The following is a 20,240-nucleotide window of genomic DNA, read 5'->3' on the forward strand; positions in this document are numbered from 1 at the left end:
TCGCACACTTTCAGACAAACTAAGTACTCTTTACTATTGGCAGCGAGGACTTTTTTTAGAGTGATTGTTCTAAGTGAACTTGGTAAGGCATGGATCGGTGTGGGAAATAAAGGGGGTCAGTGCCTTACAGTCTGTGGGTTAAGGATGAAGAAAATAATCTGAACATCCCCAGAAGAGACAGATCACCAAGCTCCCTAGTGTGAGAGACGGGAAGTTAGTAACAGAAATACTGCCCAGTGTCCTCTGCAATACGTTGTACATAAAGTTATATTTAAATTGAACTGCTCAGTAAATTGCAATTGGTTTTTAAACTTCCGTGTGAGTTCAGTTCTTCTCTACTGCACCCTTCATACTCTTGGTAACGTCCAGAATTTATAAAGAATTCTTCAACATTACCAAAGTGTCTGCTACCATCTGAACCTAACTGATCAATATTCTAGAATGGTCAAGCCAAATAGGCAGCAATTCCTCACTTAATAAAGTTTATTTCAAACTGAATATCTGCCAATTATGCCAGAAAGATATAATACCATCTCTGTGATAGCAGCTCTGTCTAAACATAATCTCAAATTTCCCATCTTAACTCCCTGCAAACAAAAGTACATTTCTGTAAGAAATCAACACAGAGAATTTTCTTTTAACGGGGCCAAACTTTGGCAGCAACTAAACCAGTCTTTGAAGGAACACGTAAGACAAAGTTAAACTTCTTGAAGGCATTCTTTTCTTTCATTTATAGGAGTGCCAACTATGTTCTAGACACTATGTTAAGCAGAGAACATAACATCATGAGCAAAATCATACAGTTCACACTCTGAGGTCAAAGAAAGACATTAAACAATCATACAGACAAATGTGTGATCACCATCTAAGGGAACTTCTCGAGGAAAGGAATCAGTTATAATGGGATTGTGTGACAAAGAAATCTGACCTCGTCTAGAAGACTTACTGAAAATAAAATTTAAAAAAAAAAAAAAAAGACTTGCTGGAAGAAGAAAAGCTTGAACTAAAGTAAGACCACTAAAGTGCTAATGTGGCTTTAAGAACTAAAAGTGGGTTCAAGTGATCAGAGCCTTGGAAGCCAAGGTCAGGATAGTAAGAGGTGAGTTACAGAGGTGGGTAAACACCAATCTCCATCTTGCCAGAGGCCAAGCTAAGGAACTTGGTTTTTAGCCTAACAGAATTGGAAGCTGTTGTAGGTTTTAGCAAAATTCATGCCTTTTTTGGTCATTTAAATAATGTTGGAGAAGAGTATCTGCGTGTTCAATCTGAAGTCTTAAATTTGTTTGGCCTGTTCTGCTGAGCTGTACACACAGAGAATGCTTAGTAGACATGAATTTAATAAATTCAGGATTGGTTTTCCACAAAATATCCCAAACAACTGTTATTATCTTTTCCTAAATTGAACTGATTATCAGAATCGTTACTCAGAAACTTCCACTTACAGAAGCCTTCTGAGATGTACATTCAAGTGGTGTCAAGAGTTGTAGCTATTGCAGCCTTAACATGGGCATAGTACATACAGGGATTCTGTCTTAAAAAGAGATTTTTGTAATTGGCTTAATTTCAGCAGCATAGATAAAAATATTTCAGAAGCATTACTGAGAGTAAATGGAGTAAACTTTACCAGGTACTTCTCTACAAGAAGCTAGAGCTCCATGTAGAATAGAGAGAATTAAGCTAGGGGCCCCAGAAATCCAAAGACGCCCTGGTTTGTATGTACACCGACAGCACTATTAGGCTGCAGTCTGCCCTGCATCGACGACTCCTTCCTTTCAGAGATATCTGGGGCCTCCTGCATCTGAGCATCTTCAGGGAGCTGGGGCAGGCATTGACCACCTTCTCCCTGGCTTTCCTTGCAAACTAAGATGTGGGCTCCCTCCGTTCTGCTAAGTTGATGATCACTCACCAGTCTGGCTCCATTTTGTAAAAATTTGTTGACATCCTCCATTTGTTACTGCCTCTCCAGCTGTTCTCTGTTTTCTCCATTTATACCTTTTGGATCCTTTTCTACCACTTTAATGATGCTGGAATAAAGCATCTACATGTTCCATCCGAAACAATTGACTGAAACTTTATTGTTTAAATTTGCATTTCCTGGTTGTGTTTTTTTCATCACTATGGACCATATTTACTGTTCCTTCATGAATTACCTACTCTTATCTTTTGGCTGTTTTTCTATCAGGAATTAGTCATTTTCTTATCACATTTAATAGCTCCTTTTATATCACGTATATCAACTCACCGTATATAAGGTTTGTTGCAAATATTTTTCCAGTTTGTCATTTACTTTTAACTTTTATGACTTTTTGTGCATGAAAAAGTTACTTTATGTACTACAGTTTGTGGACAGTTTTCATTATTAAAAAGTATTATTAATTTAAAATTTTAACTCAATTGGGTTTGTTTATTGAATTACTAAGTCTTTCAGCAATGCTCTTATTCAGCCTGCTACAATGAAATACTTTACCTTCTAGATAGATTGATAATTTCATGTTTTTATATTCACTTTTTGATACATTTGAAAACTGTTTTTTATGTCATCTACATAAAGGGAGAATTTAAAAATTAATGGTAAATGTAGCAAGTATACCACCAAATACTTAAATAGAAAATACCATTATGTATAATTGAACACATAATTTAAAAGCAACCACTCATTCTACCACAACCTGAATCCTTGTCTAAGGATCTGCCTTTGGGAGAATCCAGACTAAACTAATTAAAACTGGAAGTGATCCAGGAGGCATATGCCCAGATGAATTTCTGAATTGGCCACTCATTGGGCAGAAGAGCAACAAAGATGACATTGTTAGTGGTAAGTGGCTTGAGATGCCCGCGCCCCATGCGGCAGGGTCATTAAGGCTCAGAGTCTCATCTGTGGCGAATTGCAGCAGGAAGGAGATACACGGGGCCGATGGATCATCTCCACCATTTGAGAGACACGGTGGCAGTGGCTGTCAGAGAACACTACAGAGATGGTAGGTTGTTTTTGAGTATCACAGACACACCACTGGAAGAAAACAGCAGGCTCAGATCAGCCAACCGCCAACTCAGACACAAGGTAAAGTCGGAAAACCTCTATGACGCCCCCATCTGCGGCTGTTAGAGAGCAGGCAGTACAGACCCAGAGGGCGGCCTGAGTGTGGGACAGCAAACTCGCAGAGAAGGCTTACTACACAGGCTGGCAAACTCCTATGCTGAACTCAGGACTCTGGTGGGTGGAGAAGAAATGAGACCCTGAGGGCTGAAATGGAAACAAGTCAGTGAATGTGCCCACCTGGGGAAGTGTTATTCTTATTTTGGAAGCAAAGGAATTCCTCCCTCTCCAAAAAAAAAAAAGAAATTCTGCAACACATGGCTGATATTTATGGAAAAGAACCTGAAGCATATGCCTTAGAACAGTAGTCCTCAACCTATGGCCCGCGGGCCACATGCAGCCTGCCTAGCACATTTATCCAGCCCACTGGGCCGCGGCTGCCTGTCCTGCTTAGGTCCCAGGGCCCACAGTCCGGCCCTCCAATGGTCTGAGGGACAGTGAACTGGCCTCTTGTTTAAAAAGTTTGAGGACTCCTGCCTTAGAATATATCTCAAGGGCAGTGAGCTAGAGGAAAGCATGTCAGTTAAGAATAGAAAAGGCAGGCTCAGCGCCTGTAGCACAGTGGTTATGGCGCCAGCCATATGCACCAAGGTTGGTGGGTTCCAACCTAGCCCAGGCCAACTAAACAATGACAACTGCAACAAAAATATAGCCAGGCATTGTGGCAGGCACCTATAGTCCCAGCTACTGGGAGGCTGAGGCAAGAGAACCACTTAAGCCCTGGAGTTTCAGGTTGCCGTGAGCTGTGATGCCACAGCACTCTACACAGATCTGCAGTATAGAGGAGCTCTCCCATAACTCAGGATCTAATGTCTGAGAAGTCTTAATATTGTACTGGGATGGATTTCTTAAACTTGGGAGAAGCACTGTCCTACAGTAAATTAGGGAGAAATTTGGAACAGCTTTATCAAATTTTTAATGAAAGAGCAAAATCCTTAGTGAAGAGATATTCTTGAATAGATTTAATGCTTAAGACCACAGACTGTATTAGCTAGCTGACTGTTGCCCAGGAAATCCCAGAGGACACTCCCTTCACTAAATCAAAAAGGAGAGTGCTAGTGTGGGGACACTGGCATTTCTTGAGAGACTCAGTGTATCTCTCCTTGTTAGGCTGAAGCGTACCATCAGGAAAGCTGCCATGAAATGACCTATTTGATGTCACTGGGATGAAACGATTCTGGGATAGTAAAGGCCAGGCGGTGCATTTTGTTGTCAGAGGCAAGGTGAGTGTAATTACTGTATTGAGAAGCTAAGCCAGAATGAAAATTAGAGACACTAACTCCCATGAATCTGTGGCAATAGTCTTCAGGAGTACAAGAGATGCATGGTGTGGTAGGCTGAATAATGGGCCCCACCCCAAAGATGTCCACATGTAATCTCCTAAAACCTGTGAATGTGTTACTGTACATGGTAAAATGGACTTGCAAATGTCATTAAGAATCTTGAGAAAAGGAGATGATCCTGGAGAAGTGTACCCAGGGTAATTACAAAGATCTTTGTAAAGGAAAGAAGGAGGTGTTGGTTAGAGGGAGAGAGAGAGAGAGAGGTGGTGGTGGTGACTTTTGAAGATGCCCTGCTGCTGGCTTTAAAGATGGCGAGAAAGGCAATGAACCAAACCGTGCATGCAGCCTGCAGAAGCAGGAAAAGTAAGGAAATACATTCTCCCTAGAGGCTTGAGAATTAGCATAGCCCTATAAACACCTTGATTTTAGCCCAGGAAACTGATTTTAAACCTCTCACCTCCAAGATCTCTCAGGTAATAAATATGTGTGGTTTTAAGCACATGTTTGTAGTGATGTGTTACAATGGCTGGTTTATGTATCAACTTGGCTAGGCTACAATACTCAATTATTGAATTAAACACTCATCTAGGTGTTGCTGTGAAGATATTTTACAGATGCAGTTAATATCTATAATCAGGCTAGATGGCTCACATCTGTAATCCTAACACTCTGGGAGGCTGAGGTAGGTGAATTGCTTGAGCTCATGAGTTTGAGACCAGGCTGAGAAGGAGCAAGATCCCATCTCTACCAAAAATGAAAAAAATTAGCTGCATGTTGGGATGGGTGCCTGTAGTTCCAGTTACTAGGTAGGCTGAGGCAGGAGGATAACTTGAGCCCCAAGAGTCTGAACGGTTGCTGTAAGCAATGATGACACCATAGCACTCTACCCAGGGTGACAGAGGGAGTCTGTCTCCAAAAAATAGATTACCCTCTTCCAGTCAGGTGAAGGCTGGAAGAGCAAAAATTGAGGATTTTCACAGAAGAATAATAAATTCTTCCTCAAACCTGCAGCATTAACTCTGCCTACATTTCTATCCCACTGGCCTGCTTTGGGATTTCAGACTTGCCAGCCCCCACCCTCAAGTGAGCCAATCCCTTAAAATAAATAAATACATATATTTTAAATTTTCCTATTGGTTCTATTTCCCTAGATAACCCTGACTGAAACATTTGTTATACTAAGAATAGGAAACAAATACAAGTGGCTGACAAGGGTATTAAGTGATCTATACAACCAGAAAAGACCAAAAAATTTAGTCACCTTTTTTTACTTGAGCAAATTTGAACCAATCGATGCAAAGGAATCCTCTTTGAAGATTTCTCCAATCCTTTTGCAAATGGACAAGCATCCCTGCTTCTTAAACCATATCATTCAGTAAATGCCATGGTGCTAGAGATATTTGTGAAATATGAGAAGCCTATGTGCTCTCCTGAAAGCTCCCACAGAAGAATCACAGCCAAGACCTCTAAGGGCTTGGAGCAAGGCTATGTCATCTGTAGCAGAGAACTATTCACCATTCCAAAATTAGATGCTACAATGCTACTGGACCTACATGGAGACTGAACTTCCAACCGAGAGAGTAAATGACTATAGAACTGGAGCTACTCACTTTGATCCTGGTATTATATCAAGGATCATGTTTGAGGAGGGAGGCAGAAGAGTTTTTCAGCATATTGTGAAATGGTACATCCTGGGTCATACTTAAGCAGGTGCAGAGAACTTCAGTAAGTCACCCAAGCAGTGACCCAGACCCTTACATTGCATAGTTACATCAATGCAGCACCTTTAGTGAGCTAACAGAGAAGGGACAGCTAATAAAGAAGGAAAAATCGGACCTAGTTCATAGACAGAGTGACTTGACATGTTTGCAAGATGAAAATAGGCCTCTGTTACACACAGCCTTTCTCAGAGGAGGCTTGGAAGAATAGAGTTGAAAGTCCTGCGTGGTTTACTTTGTCATCAGCTTTATATGAAGAGGGAAATGGCCTGAGGTAAGAATATACATAAGATTCCTGGGCAGCAGCTGATTAATCAGGGACGTGTAAGGAACAACATTGGAAGAGTAGGGAGTAGGAGGGGGAGGAAGAATCACGTAGAAGGACCCACAGGCATGAACGTAGGTAGGCGGATCTTTATGTCTCCTTTCAATGTCTGTCAGAGACCATCTACTGCAGAGGAGACACTGAACAGCCAGGTAGTAAAGACGACAGTGAGGACAAACGGCCCCAATACCAGCACAAAGGCCCATGAACAGAACAGCCTTGCTGGTAGGGATGGAGGGAAAGGGAGGAGAGATAAATGATAAGTAAATAATCACACAGATAGTTGTGTGATAATTATTGTCAATACTAAAAGAAATAAACATAAAATGTAAGTTGAGTAATCCTTGTACAAAAGGTATGAGACCGGTAGTGTTCAGAGATTGCATTTTTCTGGATTTGTAATATTACCATGTACATAATACAAAATCTGTTTCATATGCACCTTATACACACAGCCTGAAGGTAATTTTATACAATATTTTACTACTTTTGCACAAAAAACAAACTTGGGATTGCATTTTGGCAACACATCACAGAAAGTCAGGTGTGGAATTTTATTCTGTGGTACCATCCATGTCAGACTCAAAATTTTCAGATTTGGGGGAATTCCAGATTACAGATTTTCAAGAGAATGGGGCCCCACATTCAATCTTTTTAATCATAACAATGGAAGCCTAGAATTTTTTATCCTGCAAAACTAAGTTTCACAATAGATGGAGAAATTAAGTTTCTTTCAGAGAAGCAAACACTGAGGGAATGTGTCAAGACCAGACCTGCTCTGCAAGAAATACCCCAAACAGCATCATATATGAATCAGCAAAACCCATAAGTAGAAAACCACTGAAAAAAGCTAGAGCTCATAACACTTATAAAACAATCCACACATTAGAAAATATAGAGATTTTACATTATCTTTTATGTTTACCTGGATGGATTTGAAATACATTCTTCTTAGTAAAGTATTGCAAGAATGGAAAAATAAATATCTAATGTACTCTATATTAATATGAAACCAATATATAGACAATTATATGCTCATATGAACAATAAAACACAAATAAAGTCTAGTATGGGCATAGAGGGAGGCAGGAGGGGGAAGAAAAGGGGGAGGAAAACTGGCAGAAGGAGGGAGGGGATGAGGCGGGATCTCACCTAATGTGCACTTTGTGGGAGTGTATAACATGTCTCCTGGGTGAGGGGCTCTTTTATAACTGGAACTTTGCTCTGAAAGTGACAATAATATAACCTAAAAATTTGTACCCTCATATTAATTTGAAATTTAAAAAAAAGAAACACAATAAAGCATACTACCCAACATAATGATCAGAACAGCATCCCAAAAAACAATTCTGTTTCTCAACATTAATTGTTTAAATGAGCCACACAAAAACAAAGGGTAGCTGAATATATGAAAAGACACAACTCAAGTATCTGTTGTCTCCAAGAGACATCTAAACCACAAGGATGTACACAGGCTCAATGTGAAAGGATGGGGAAAATATTCTGTACAAATGGAAACCAAAAAAGAACAGTCTAGCCATTCTCATATCAGATAAAATTGACTTTAAGTTGACAAAAGTACAGAAAGACAGATGGTCATTATGTAATAGTAAAGGGAGAAATTCAAAAAGAAGACATAAGAATCCTAAATATTTGTGCGTCTAACACAAGAACACCCAGATTCATAAGGCAAACCCTACTGGATCTAAGCAAAGAGACAAATAAGAGCATTGTAATTACTGGGGACTTCAACACCCCACTGACAGAACCAGACAGATCCTCCAGCAGAAAATAAATAAATGAATGATGGATTTAAACAGGACTCTACAACAAATGAGCCTAATAGATATTTACAAAACATTTTACCCCAAAACTACTGAATATACATTTCTTTCATCGGCACATTGAACATTCTCCAAGATTGACTGTATCTTAGGCCATGTCTCAATAAATCAAAAACAAAACAAAGAAAAGTAAAATATAACAAAATCATACTATGTACCTTCTCAGACCACAGTGGAATAAAACTAGAAATCAACTCCAAAAGAAACGCTCAATTCTACAAAATTTCATGGAAATTAAACAATCTATTCCTGAAGGATTATTGGGTCAATAATGAAATTAAGATGAAAATCTAAAGATTCCTTAAAGTGAATGACAAACGGAACACAAGATATCAAAATCTATGGGATCCAGCAAAAGCAGTCCTAAGAGGAAACTCAGCCTTAAATGCCTGAATCAAAAAGACAGATAGATTACAAATTAGCAATCTAATGACACACCTCAAAGAACTAGAAAAGGGAGAGCAAATCAAACCCAAACCCAGTGGAAGAAAATAACTAATTTCAGAGCAGAACTAAATAAAATTGAAAACAAACAAACAAAAAAAAATACAAAGGATCTATAAAACATAAAGTTGGTTTTTAGAAAAAAAATAAAGAAAACCAACATACCTCTTGCTAAATTAACCAAAAGTGGAAGAGAAGGACCCACATAAGCTCAATCAAAAATGAAAAAAGAGACATTACAACTGATATCATAGAAACACAAAATATCATTTATGAATACTGTGAACATTTCACAATTTCCCAAGACTCAATGAGGAAGGAATAGAACTCCCAGAGAGGCCAATAATAAGCAACAAGAGTAAAGCAGTAGTAAGCAGTAATAAAAATTCTTCTAACAGAATAAAGCCCTGGACCAGATGGATTTACAGCCTAGTGTTACCAGAGCTGGTACCCATATTGAAGAAATTATCAAGAATGAGGAAATAAACATCAAGAATGAGGAAATACTCCCCAAGTCATTTGGCAAATCCAGTATCAACCTGCTACCAAAGCCAGGAAAGGAAACAACAACAAAAAAAGAATACTATAGAACAATATGCCTTATGAGTAAAGATGCAATATTCTTCAATAAAATACTAGAAACTAAATTCCATAGCACATAAAAAAAAATCCACCATGACCAACTATACTACAAAGCTATAGTAACCAAAACAGCATGGTACTGGTACAAAAATACAGATATAGGCCAATGGAGCAGAACAAAGAATACAGATGTAAAACCATCCACATACAGCCAACTGATCTTTGACAAAGCAGACAACAAAATACAGTGGGGAAAAGAATTATTATTCAATATATAGTGCAAGGAAAATTAGATAGCCAAATGCAGAAGAATAAAACAGGATCCACATCTCTCACCACTTACACACAAAAAAATTCACAATGGATAAAAGACTTAAATGTTAGGCATGAAATCACAAGAATTCTTTGGGAAAATGTAGGAAAAACTCTTCTAGATATTGGCCTAGGCAAACAATTTATGACTAAGACTCCAGTAGCAATTATAGCTAAAAAAAACTAAATAAATGTGACTTGATTAAACAAAAAAGCTTCTTCACATCTAAGGAAACATTAAACAGAGCAAAGAGAAAATCTACAGAATGAGAGAAAATATTCACAAGCTAGGTATCTAACAAAAGTCTAATAACAAGAGTCCATAAAGAACTCCAGTAGATCAGCAAGGAAAAAAAAGAAAGCCAATTAAGCTTACCCATTAAGAAGTGAGCAAATACATAACCAGACACTTTTCAAGAGGACAGACAATGGCCAATAAACATGAAAAAATGTTCATCATCACTAGTCATCAGGGAAATGCGGGTTAAAACCACAATGGGGTATCAGCTTACCCCTATCAGAATGGCTTTTATTAAAAATTTCCAAAACAGTAATAGATGCCAGCATGTATGGAGAATGCTTATATGCTGTTGTTAGGACTGCAAATTAGGACAACCTCTATGAATATCAGTATGGAGATTCTTCAGTGAACAGGTAGACCTACCATTTAGTCCAGCAATCTTACTACTGGGTATCTATGCAAAGGAAGAAAGTCTTCCTATCAAAAAGACACCTGCACTTGAATGTTTATTGCAACACAATTCACAGTTGCAAAAATGAGGAATCAACTCAAGTGCCCATCAATTCATGATGGTTAATAAAATGTGTTATATGTGTACAATGGAGTATTACTCAGGTATGAATTAATGCCTTTTGCAACGATTTGGATGGAACTGGAGACCATTCTTCAAAGTTAAGTATCTCAATATTGGAAAAGCAAACACCGCATGTACTCATTATTAAATGGAACTAACTGGTGAGCATGCGTGTGCACAGAGTGGAACTCAGTCTGAGGGGAAGGGAAAGGAGAGGAGAGGCAAAAGCCTACCTAATGTGTACAATGAACATTATTTAGGTGATGGACACACCTATACTCACGACTTAAGCATTAATGCAATCTATGTAATCAAAAACATTTGTACCCCCTTAATATTTTGAAATAAAAAAAATCAATTAATTAAAATGTAAAAGATGAATGATTGTGGGGGGAAAGTACAAAACAGGGAACCAATCATACTCCAGGGTATCAGGGAAGGCTTCTCATAGGAAGTAAAATCTGAAAGTTGATTAGATGTTTACAAGACAAGAAAAGGGGAGTATAGCAGACAGACTGTGTGTGAACACCCTGGGATGGGAAGATGTTTAGTACATAAGAGCAACTAAAGAAAACCATATGTCTAGAGCACCATCAAAGCATGGGAGAGAGGTGGAGGTAAGACAAAGGAGGTGGGAGGAAGCAGAGAAAGCAGAACCTTCCGTTCCATGCGAGGAGGTTCCTGGTTGCCATTGCTGTCCCTGCTAATGTTATAATTGTTTGCCCGTTCACCTGTTTCTACTTATCTCCTATTCAACGATCAGTTCTTACTTCCTCAGGGACACTTTCCCTGATACTCCAGATTAGTGTTCGTTATTGATGTTTGTGCTTCTTTTAAGAGCATTGAAAATCACTGAAAAAGGACCAGCTTGAGGATACATATTTGGTATTAATAGGCATATAGATGGTATATGCAGAGTAAGAGGAAATGAGAGCCCAATAAGAAGGAACAACCTGAGAAGAAAAGAAAAATAAATAAGAATAATAGGTTTTTCAAAGTCAGGAGAAAGGGAAGTTTTGAAAAGAATGTGTTCAATTAAGGTGAAAGTTGAAGAGGAGGTCAATTAAGAGAGAGCCTAGAAAAATGTCCATTTGATTTAGCAACATGAGTACACCAATGGAAATTGCCAAATGCCACAGATCCGAGCTTAATTTATTGTTTTGTTGATTGCCTAGACTTGAGAAAGTAATAGAGAACATGTTAACAATGCAGATTAAACATAGGATGTCAAAGTCTGTAGTCAATAGCATGAAAGATTGAACGTATTATCCTTTCAGTATCTGAAAACTATTATTCTGTTCAGCAGAGAAGTTGCACACATCATTGACTCGCCAATGAATTCTGACTCACACCCTCATTGTCACTTCACTTTCATCTCACTAAGTAACTGTAAATGAAAAATAGCAAACAACATTCACGTGGGAACTACATTAGTTCATCAGGTGCAACTATTGATTAGTTATTAATACAAGAATGTCAAAAATCAATGAAATTAATGATTTTGTGCAAATAAATTGGCTATAGAGAATTATCAATGAAGATTATTGAATATTTTTATTGTTATTCTAAAATTATGTACCACATATTCTTTTTAGCAATAAAATGTATAATAAATTTGTACTCATATATATGCATGCATTTTTTCAGAGAGACAATTATTATACATTTTCCAGAGTACTACTGCCCTTAATTATCACTAATAACCATTAGAGAAATGCTCAAGATATGCTTATATAAATTTAAAACAAATTCACAGGGATGACTTTGAAATAAAGTGTCATACAAATGGGAACAAAGAAAGTAAAATGGAAATTAACTACTATAATATGGTCTTGGTGGATAATCTTAATGATTGAGTTACAAATAAAATTTTGGAATGCACGAATTTGAAGTTTTTACAGAAAAGGAAAAGTCTGAATCTTTCTTTCACCTGTGGTTTTTCTAAATTGATTCAACAATTCTAACCTTCACATACAGCTTCTAGAGCAGTGGTTCTCAACCTTCCTCTAATGCCACAACCCTTTAATATGGTTCCTGTGGGTCATGACCCACCAGTTGAGAACTGCTGTTCTAGAGCATTCCGCTATCTTTACCTCACTGTATTCATCTTCTCCTTTTCTAATTAAATAAAGAAGAATTAAATTTTAAAGAAAGAGAAATTCACATAAAACAAAAGGATATTGTGGTAGTTTTAACACAGGTTCACAAATACTTTAATATGCTTCCCCTCCCTTCAGGGAATAATTACCTTCTCTGAATATAGTCTTGACTTAACAACTCACCTCTAATGATCATAACATGGTGGAGTTGACAATATAACTTCTGAGCGTAGGTCTAAAAGATATTTCAGCTTCCATCTTTCTTTCTTTAACCATTTGCTCTGAGGTAAGTTAGCTGCCCACATGTCACAGGGCACTCCAACAGCCCTTTGGAAGGATCCACATGGAGAGAAATAGAGGCCTCCTACAAATGGAAGTGCCCACTTTCCCCAGGTGAAACCATTATGGAAGAAGATCCTCCAGACTTATTTAAGCCTTCCGATGACTACAGTTCTAGCTGACATCTTGACATTAACCTGGCTAGAACCACCTAACCAAGCAGCTTCAGACCCTCATAAACTGGTTTATAAGAAATCTGACATTTCCTACAAATGGAAGTGCCCACTTTCCCCAGGTGAAACCATTATGGAAGAAGATCCTCCAGACTCATTTAAGCCTTCCGATGACTACAGTTCTAGCTGACACCTTGACATTAACCTGGCTAGAACCACCTACCCAAGCAGCTTCAGAACCTCATAAACTGGCTTATAAGAAATGTTAGTGGTCATTTTAAACCACCAAGTTTTGGGGAAAATTTGTCATGCAGCAAAAGTTAACTGATACAACAGATAGCATGACCTCAGAAAGGAGTTTGAATCTTCAATAAACTTAGGAACTCTACTCAATGCAACTTTGAACTTCTCTAACAAGTTGTTTAGTGCAGTAGTAGACCAAGAGACACTTGGCATTCACCTCCTTGCTGAAGAATAATTAGTGGTCCCATTTATTTTTCACAGAGATAACCGGGGAAGAATTCCTAGAAGAAGTAGCAGTTGACCTAGACCTTGAGGCTTAGGTTATATTTCAGTCAGCAGGACTCGATAATAGGTGTCTGGATTAGCATATTTCTGGTGGCAGAAATCACAATACTTGTTCTGAAAACTATACAGTAGATAATAGGGGACAGGGAAAATTCTAGGACAATGGTTATCAAACTAGGGCATGGCTAAGAATCTCTTTGGGTGCTCATGTAAGACACAAGTCTTGGGCCCCATTCACACAGTTAACTGGGTAGAATTGGTAGGGGCCCAGGAATCCACCTTTTAACAAACCTCACAAGTGATTCTCATGCAAGTAGACCTCCCTGGATCTCAATTTGAGAATCATGTGATAATGGTATAAAAAAAATCTCAGTCTAGAAACATAGCTTAGGAGCAGCTCACGGGAGTTTAAATGCTGAACTAAATAAGCTATGTGGTTGATATGAGCAGTGAGAAGCCAGACAATTATTATCAATTTTTCATGGTGAAAATTGTTCTGTACAAGTAGTGCTCATAGTCTAGGGAATTTTTACACCACCATATTCAGCAATTATCAGGATTTTTCTACATTTGTTTCATTATTTCTTTTTCATATTATTAATATTGATAATGAAGTACTTTAACACAAATCATAGACCTCATGTTATGTAACCACTGTATGTTTCTAGATGCATCGCTAGTTTCCTAAATAATCACATTGCTTTTAGTACCTAAAAAATTAACAACTTAGTGGAATCATATAATACTCAATTCATAGTCACATTTTATTAACTGACTTTTAAGAATATTTATTTTATTACTAATTTGAATCTGAATCCAAACTATGTCTACACATTGCGTTTGATGCTGTATCTTAAGATTGTCTTTGGTTTTTAAGATTCTTAATCAAGAGTAGTCTGTTTTCCTTCCTTTTTAAATTTATTTTATTTATTTATTTATTTGAGATAGAGTCTCAGTATGTCATCCTCAGTAGAGTGCCTTGCTGTCACAGCTCACAGCAACCTCAAACTCTTGGGCTTAAGTGATTCTCTTGCCCCAGCCTCCCAAGTAGCTGGGACTACAGGTGCCCACCACAATGCCTGGTTATTTTTTTTTGTTGCAGTTGTCATTATTGTTTAACTGGCCCAGACTGGCTCTGAACCTGCCAGCCTCGGTGTCTGTGGCCGGCAGCCTAACCACTGTGCTATGGTTGCTGAGCCTCCTTCTTTTTTTTGATTTCGTGGATTATTGAACTTGAACATTTGTTGTATAGGACATTTCTCAGTATGGGCCTTTTTTGTGTTCTTGGGGTGTCATTTAACTTAATTTGATATCCCCCATATTTCCTCTAAACAAAAGGTTAACTCAATGGCTTCATTAAATTCAGATTTACTTTCTTTTTTTTTTTTTTAAAGGATACTTCATAGGGGTCTGTGTACTTTATAATGCATGAAACTAAAAAGCACATAACATCATGGTCTCCTATCCTAAAAGATGCTAAGATTGACAAGTAGTTTTAAGGGGTGACAGACCAATTCCTTCATCGTAAAGTTTCTCAACAAACTTTGATCTAATTGGCTCATTCATTCTTAATCATTGCCTTGATAAAATTTTTCACTAGGAGTTGAAAAATGTTTTGAATCTTTTATTTCTTCTACCTTTATTATGGGGAATTATTCTGAAAAAAATTCCTATTGTTAGTTAAGTCTGTTTGATTACTCTGAAATACAGTGCATCTAGGAATGACAGGATAAATGCTTCATTCTTTCCCATAACTGTCATATGTTAAGGTTGCTGCTGCCATCTTCCTGCCCCCACAGATGCTCTATTTCAGGCACCCTCACACTACGGCCCACGGGCCACATGCGGCCCGCCAAGGACATTTATCCGGCCTGCCAGGAGTTTTTGCCACAGCTGCCTGTCCTGCTTAGCAGCCGACTCATCCCAGGGCCGCAGTCCAGCCTCCAATGGTCTGAGGGACAGTGAACTGGCCCCCTGTTTAAAACATTTGAGGACCCCTGCAGTCTATTTGGTGTTTTGACATCCCCTGCTACAAACCCTCCTTAAGATCACCCTGGTTACTGCTCAGGATCCAACCTCATGCACAGGGCCTTGTGTCCCCTTCCCCCCAGCTCATGTGTTAGGCGTCCTCTGCCCCCACCTAAAGGAAGAGAAGAGGATTAAAAAAAAGCAGGGGGGAGGAAGAGGGAAGAAAAAAATAGCCTCCTATTTATTTTAAGGGTCAAAGATATGTATTTCACCATAAACTACCAAAATTCTTACTACTCTTCACATGACTGGGACACTCTAATTCACTCACTTATATGTTGACATTTGTTTCAAGAAAGTAAAAATACTGACAACTACATATAAAGTTGGCAAATCAGGACCTATAGTGTAAGTATTTGACCCATGAAGCTGCTTGAGCTCAATGGAAAGTGAGTATCTTGCAGCTCTACACTCAAATTTAAAGTACAGGCACAAAGTTTGGATAATGCAAGCCCAGGGAGAATTTGGCCATCCTGTACATTGATAGTGACATTATGCAAAAGAATTCCAGGAGTAACTTTTGGGAGCTGGGAAAAGTCTGTCTGGGGAATCAAGTGCAACATACCCAAACAATACTCCTAGACTCTAGTTGGTTAGGCTGCCAGACACATGGAGATGATGGTTAATCGAGTTTCTGAGTTCCACTTCTGCACCCACAGCTACTAGCAATTACTTTTTCAGATAGTATCTGTGATGTAGCACGACCATTTTATATTAATAGTAACTATCATTAAAATAGTAAATATCATTTGTAGATTTCAACAGTAACCTGTCCAATCACCGAAAAATGGGAGAATTTTCCCCCCACCTCCAAAAGACACAGGATGAATTTTTCTGTGTTCTCATCAATGGTTTATAGAATACGTTTGGGAGGTTTCTTGTTTTGTTTTGTTTTTACATGTCTTTATTTAACTCATTTATTTCAGCAGAACTACCATTCGCATCAGAATCCAGCCAGCTCTCAACTTTCTGGATTTTAAGGTAGGAAAGTCCTAGACTGTCCCTACACATTAGAAAATGATCAAAGTTAAAAAATAATGGATGGAAACTGATGATTAAGCATCATTTTAGCACTCTGTTCTACCCTTCTATATGTTTATAGGATATATATATATAATATGTACACATACATATATGCATTAGTTACATACGTTATGCTCAGCGGAGAGCTTTCTGCAGATTACAAGCCTCACTGGCCACAGGTGCTGGGGAAAGGGTACCGGCAGGATTAGGGGACCTAGAATTTGGGGTACTATAGCTAGGCCACAGCTGTATATTGTAATGTATACACACACATATAACTAATATATACGTGTAATATATATATAGATAAATAGATATAGAGATTAGATATAGATAATTAATTCAGTCCAGTCTCAGAAATTCTCTTGTCCAAGGAGTTCTAGATGGCAGGTTAGAGCAAGACCCCTGTGCACACGTGGTATTAGTGAGAACAACTTTCAGTCTCCTCTGGCCACCGCAAGGACAGACTCCAGCGAGCCACCTATGCTGGTTCTTCCTCTTGCCATCATACATAGAGGACGAGACTCCTTTGGGGATGACAACCACGAGAAAAACAAAAGCAGCAGTAACACCAGCTTGTTGCTTCCCACTCGGACGCCCTGGGACTGTGAGCTGAGCGCCAGGAGCTGAGGCGCTGGGTACAAGCTGGGGCGTGCCCAGGGCCGAGGAGTTTCTTGATTGGCTCTTAGCTGAGAATATGGGAGGCTGGGGCTCAGGGAACTCCACCCCAGGCAGGTGCTAACCTGGGAGTTAGTGTTCCAGCCTCACCGAACGTGGTTTGAATGCTTTGGGACGCCAACCCTAACTAACTAAAGGGAGGGGTAAGGTTAAGTTAAACTGTAGTTTCTGGTTGTCCGCTGAAGAAGCTATGATCATAGAAAACCAAGGGCTCCCGAGAAAGAAGGGAGGAAACTCCGGGCTTCTGTCCTTCAGCAGCGTTAAGCGAGGAATGCTGGCGCCTTTCATTTTCCCTGGGCACCTTCCCTTGGCTTAGCATTTAGTAAGGAGTCCTACTGTGTGTGTCGAAATTCGGCCTATACTGTAAGATATCTCTGTCCCAACGTGCTCACCAGTGATCCTTCTGCAAATTACAATCCTCATCCGCGGCGGGGTGCTGGGGAAAGGGGACGGAGAGGATTGGGAGGGTCTAGAATTTGCTGTCCTATAGCTAAGCCACAGTTTTACTTTCCATTAAGGAAAATATTACTTAACAAAGTCGAACTAAGAGATCTCACGCAAAAGATGAAAAGACGTAGCAAAATTTAGAAACATAATCTGAGACAGGATTTCTCCTCTTTATTCTAAACGACAGACGTCATTTAGTGTTACATACATTTACGAACATGCATGAGAGATGTGTGTAATCTACATATTAGTTTACGTACATCATATTACATATGAGAGATTTTTTTAATGTTTGGGCAATCAACGGTGGGAGCTGTGATCCTCGCTTGGAGGCAGCGCAGGGCAGGCGGGCCTCCGCTGTGAGCGCGCTCCGGGCGCCAGGCGCGTCCAGCCTCGCCCAGAGCCACCAGCAGCCGAGCACTGCTCACCGGAGCCCGCTGGGGCACCTGCGGAGAGGCGGCTCTGCACCAGCCCAGGCACCCAGACGCTGGGGCAGTGACATGCACCGGCGTCGAATTACAGCCCTGCAATTAACATATGAATTTGAGGAACTTAAAAGAAGAAGGAGGGGAGGGAAAAAAAAAACCTGAGCTGATGCCTTAGTCCTGTGCACACAAGAACTTTTCTCCGGGTGTAAAAACTCTTTGATTGGCTGCTCGCACGCGCCTGCCCGCGCGCTCCATTGGCTGAGCAGACACGCGACCGGCGCGAGGAGGGGGCTGGGAGAGGAGCGGGGGGAGACTTAGTGGCGCGTGCCGCTTTTTAAAGGGGCGCAGCGCCTTCAGCAACCGGAGAAGCTTCGTTGCACGCGACCTGGTGTGTGATCTCCGTGTGGGTGGGGGAGGGTCCAGGAGAAAAAAAAAATAAGACGTTGTAGAAGAGACCTGGGAAGGGCTTTTTTTTTTTTTTTTTTGGTCGGGCTGGTGTGCCAGTTGCTTCCTGCGACCCTGAGTCTCCGAGCCTTTGCTCTGCAATGTCCCGCCTGCTGCATGCGGAAGAGTGGGCTGAAGTGAAAGAGCTGGGGGATCACCATCGCCATCCCCAGCCGCACCACCTCCCGCAGCCCCCGCCGCCACAGCCACCTGCGACTCTACCAGCGAGAGAGCATCCCGTCTACCCGCCCGAGCTGTCCCTTCTGGACAGCACCGACCCACGCGCCTGGCTGGCTCCCACTTTGCAGGGCATCTGCACGGCACGCGCCGCCCAGTATTTGCTGCATTCCCCGGAGCTGGGTGCATCCGAGGCCGCCGCGCCCCGGGACGAGGCGGACGGCCGTGGGGAGCTGGTAAGGAGGAGCAGCAGCTGTGGCGGCAGCAGCAAAAGTCCCGGGCCGGTAAAAGTGCGGGAACAGCTGTGCAAGCTGAAAGGCGGGGTGGTAGTGGACGAGCTGGGCTGCGGCCGCCAGCGAGCCCCTTCCAGCAAACAGGTGAATGGGGTGCAGAAGCAGAGACGGCTGGCAGCCAACGCCAGGGAGCGGCGCAGGATGCACGGGCTGAATCACGCCTTCGACCAGCTGCGCAACGTTATCCCGTCGTTCAACAACGACAAAAAGCTGTCCAAATATGAGACCCTGCAGATGGCCCAGATCTACATCAACGCCTTGTCTGAGCTGCTACAAACGCCCAGCGGCGGGGAGCAGCAGCAGCCGCCACCAGCCTCCTGCAAAGGTGACCACCACCACCTTCGCGCCACGGCCTCCTACGAAGGTGGCGCGGGCACTGCGACGGCAGCTGGGGCTCAGCCGGCCTCCGCAGGGGGCCAGCGGCCGACTGCGCCCGGGGGTTGCCGGACTCGCTTCTCTGCTCCAGCTACCGCGGGAGGGTACTCGGTACAGCTGGACGCTCTGCACTTCTCGACTTTTGAGGACAGCGCCCTGACGGCGATGATGGCACAAAAGAATCTATCGCCTTCTCTGCCCGGGAGCATCCTGCAGCCAGTGCAGGAGGAGAGTAGCAAAACTTCTCCTCGATCGCACAGAAGCGACGGGGAGTTTTCCCCCCATTCCCATTACAGTGACTCGGATGAGGCCAGTTAGGAAGGTGACAGAACCCCGAAAACTGTTACAGAAACAAAACCGTCCTTTCCCGGTGCGCGGGAAGCCCTGCGGTTAAAAATCCCCGCACCCTTTAATTTTTGCTCTGCGACAGTCGTTGTTTAGCAACGGCTTGGCTTCAGATGGCAGCTAGATTTGATGATTTGCAAATGCCGCCGCCGTTCCAAACTTCCTACGGTCCATATTGTTTGATGAAAACTTACTGTTAAAGTTGTGTCCCTACCCCACCCCCAAAATTCTGCTCCCCACGTAGACAGTTACGATATTAATTATTTGTACCAATATATGACATCATTATTCTAGTTCCCTGCTGCCAATAACGCTGCTAAATGCTCGCATCTTCTTCTCTGTCGCTGGTTTGGGTTTAATTTATTTCGTGCCCTGGGCATCCATCACTGTGTGTTGCGCGCACTCTCGCAAGGGAGAATTCGTCTTCCAGAGCTGTTTCCCGAAATGCATTATAAAAGGCAAAGTTAATGCTTCCAAAGTAAATAACTTCGGACTGTGGAACT

At 41.0% G+C, this 20,240-nt stretch overlaps 1 protein-coding gene across 1 annotated transcript; it reads left to right on the top strand.

Moving 5' to 3' along the window:
• Positions 1-18,619: 18,619 nt before the first annotated feature.
• Positions 18,620-19,781, top strand: ATOH1 (atonal bHLH transcription factor 1). The gene has a single exon (XM_003798489.2). The coding sequence runs from the start codon at positions 18,649-18,651 to the stop codon at positions 19,708-19,710; it is 1,062 nt and encodes a 353-aa protein (XP_003798537.1). The 5' UTR covers positions 18,620-18,648; the 3' UTR covers positions 19,711-19,781.
• The last annotated feature ends 459 nt before the right edge of the window (positions 19,782-20,240 follow it).

The sequence above is a fragment of the Otolemur garnettii genome, unplaced genomic scaffold (assembly GCF_000181295.1).
Source record: "Otolemur garnettii isolate 467f Iridium unplaced genomic scaffold, OtoGar3 scaffold00137, whole genome shotgun sequence".
NCBI classification, from domain to species: Eukaryota; Metazoa; Chordata; class Mammalia; order Primates; family Galagidae; genus Otolemur; species Otolemur garnettii.

Coding starts and splice junctions, on each gene's coding strand:
- ATOH1 (XM_003798489.2), top strand. CDS start 18,649: ATGTCCCGCCTGCTGCATGCGGAAGAGTGGGCTGAAGTGAAAGAGCTG.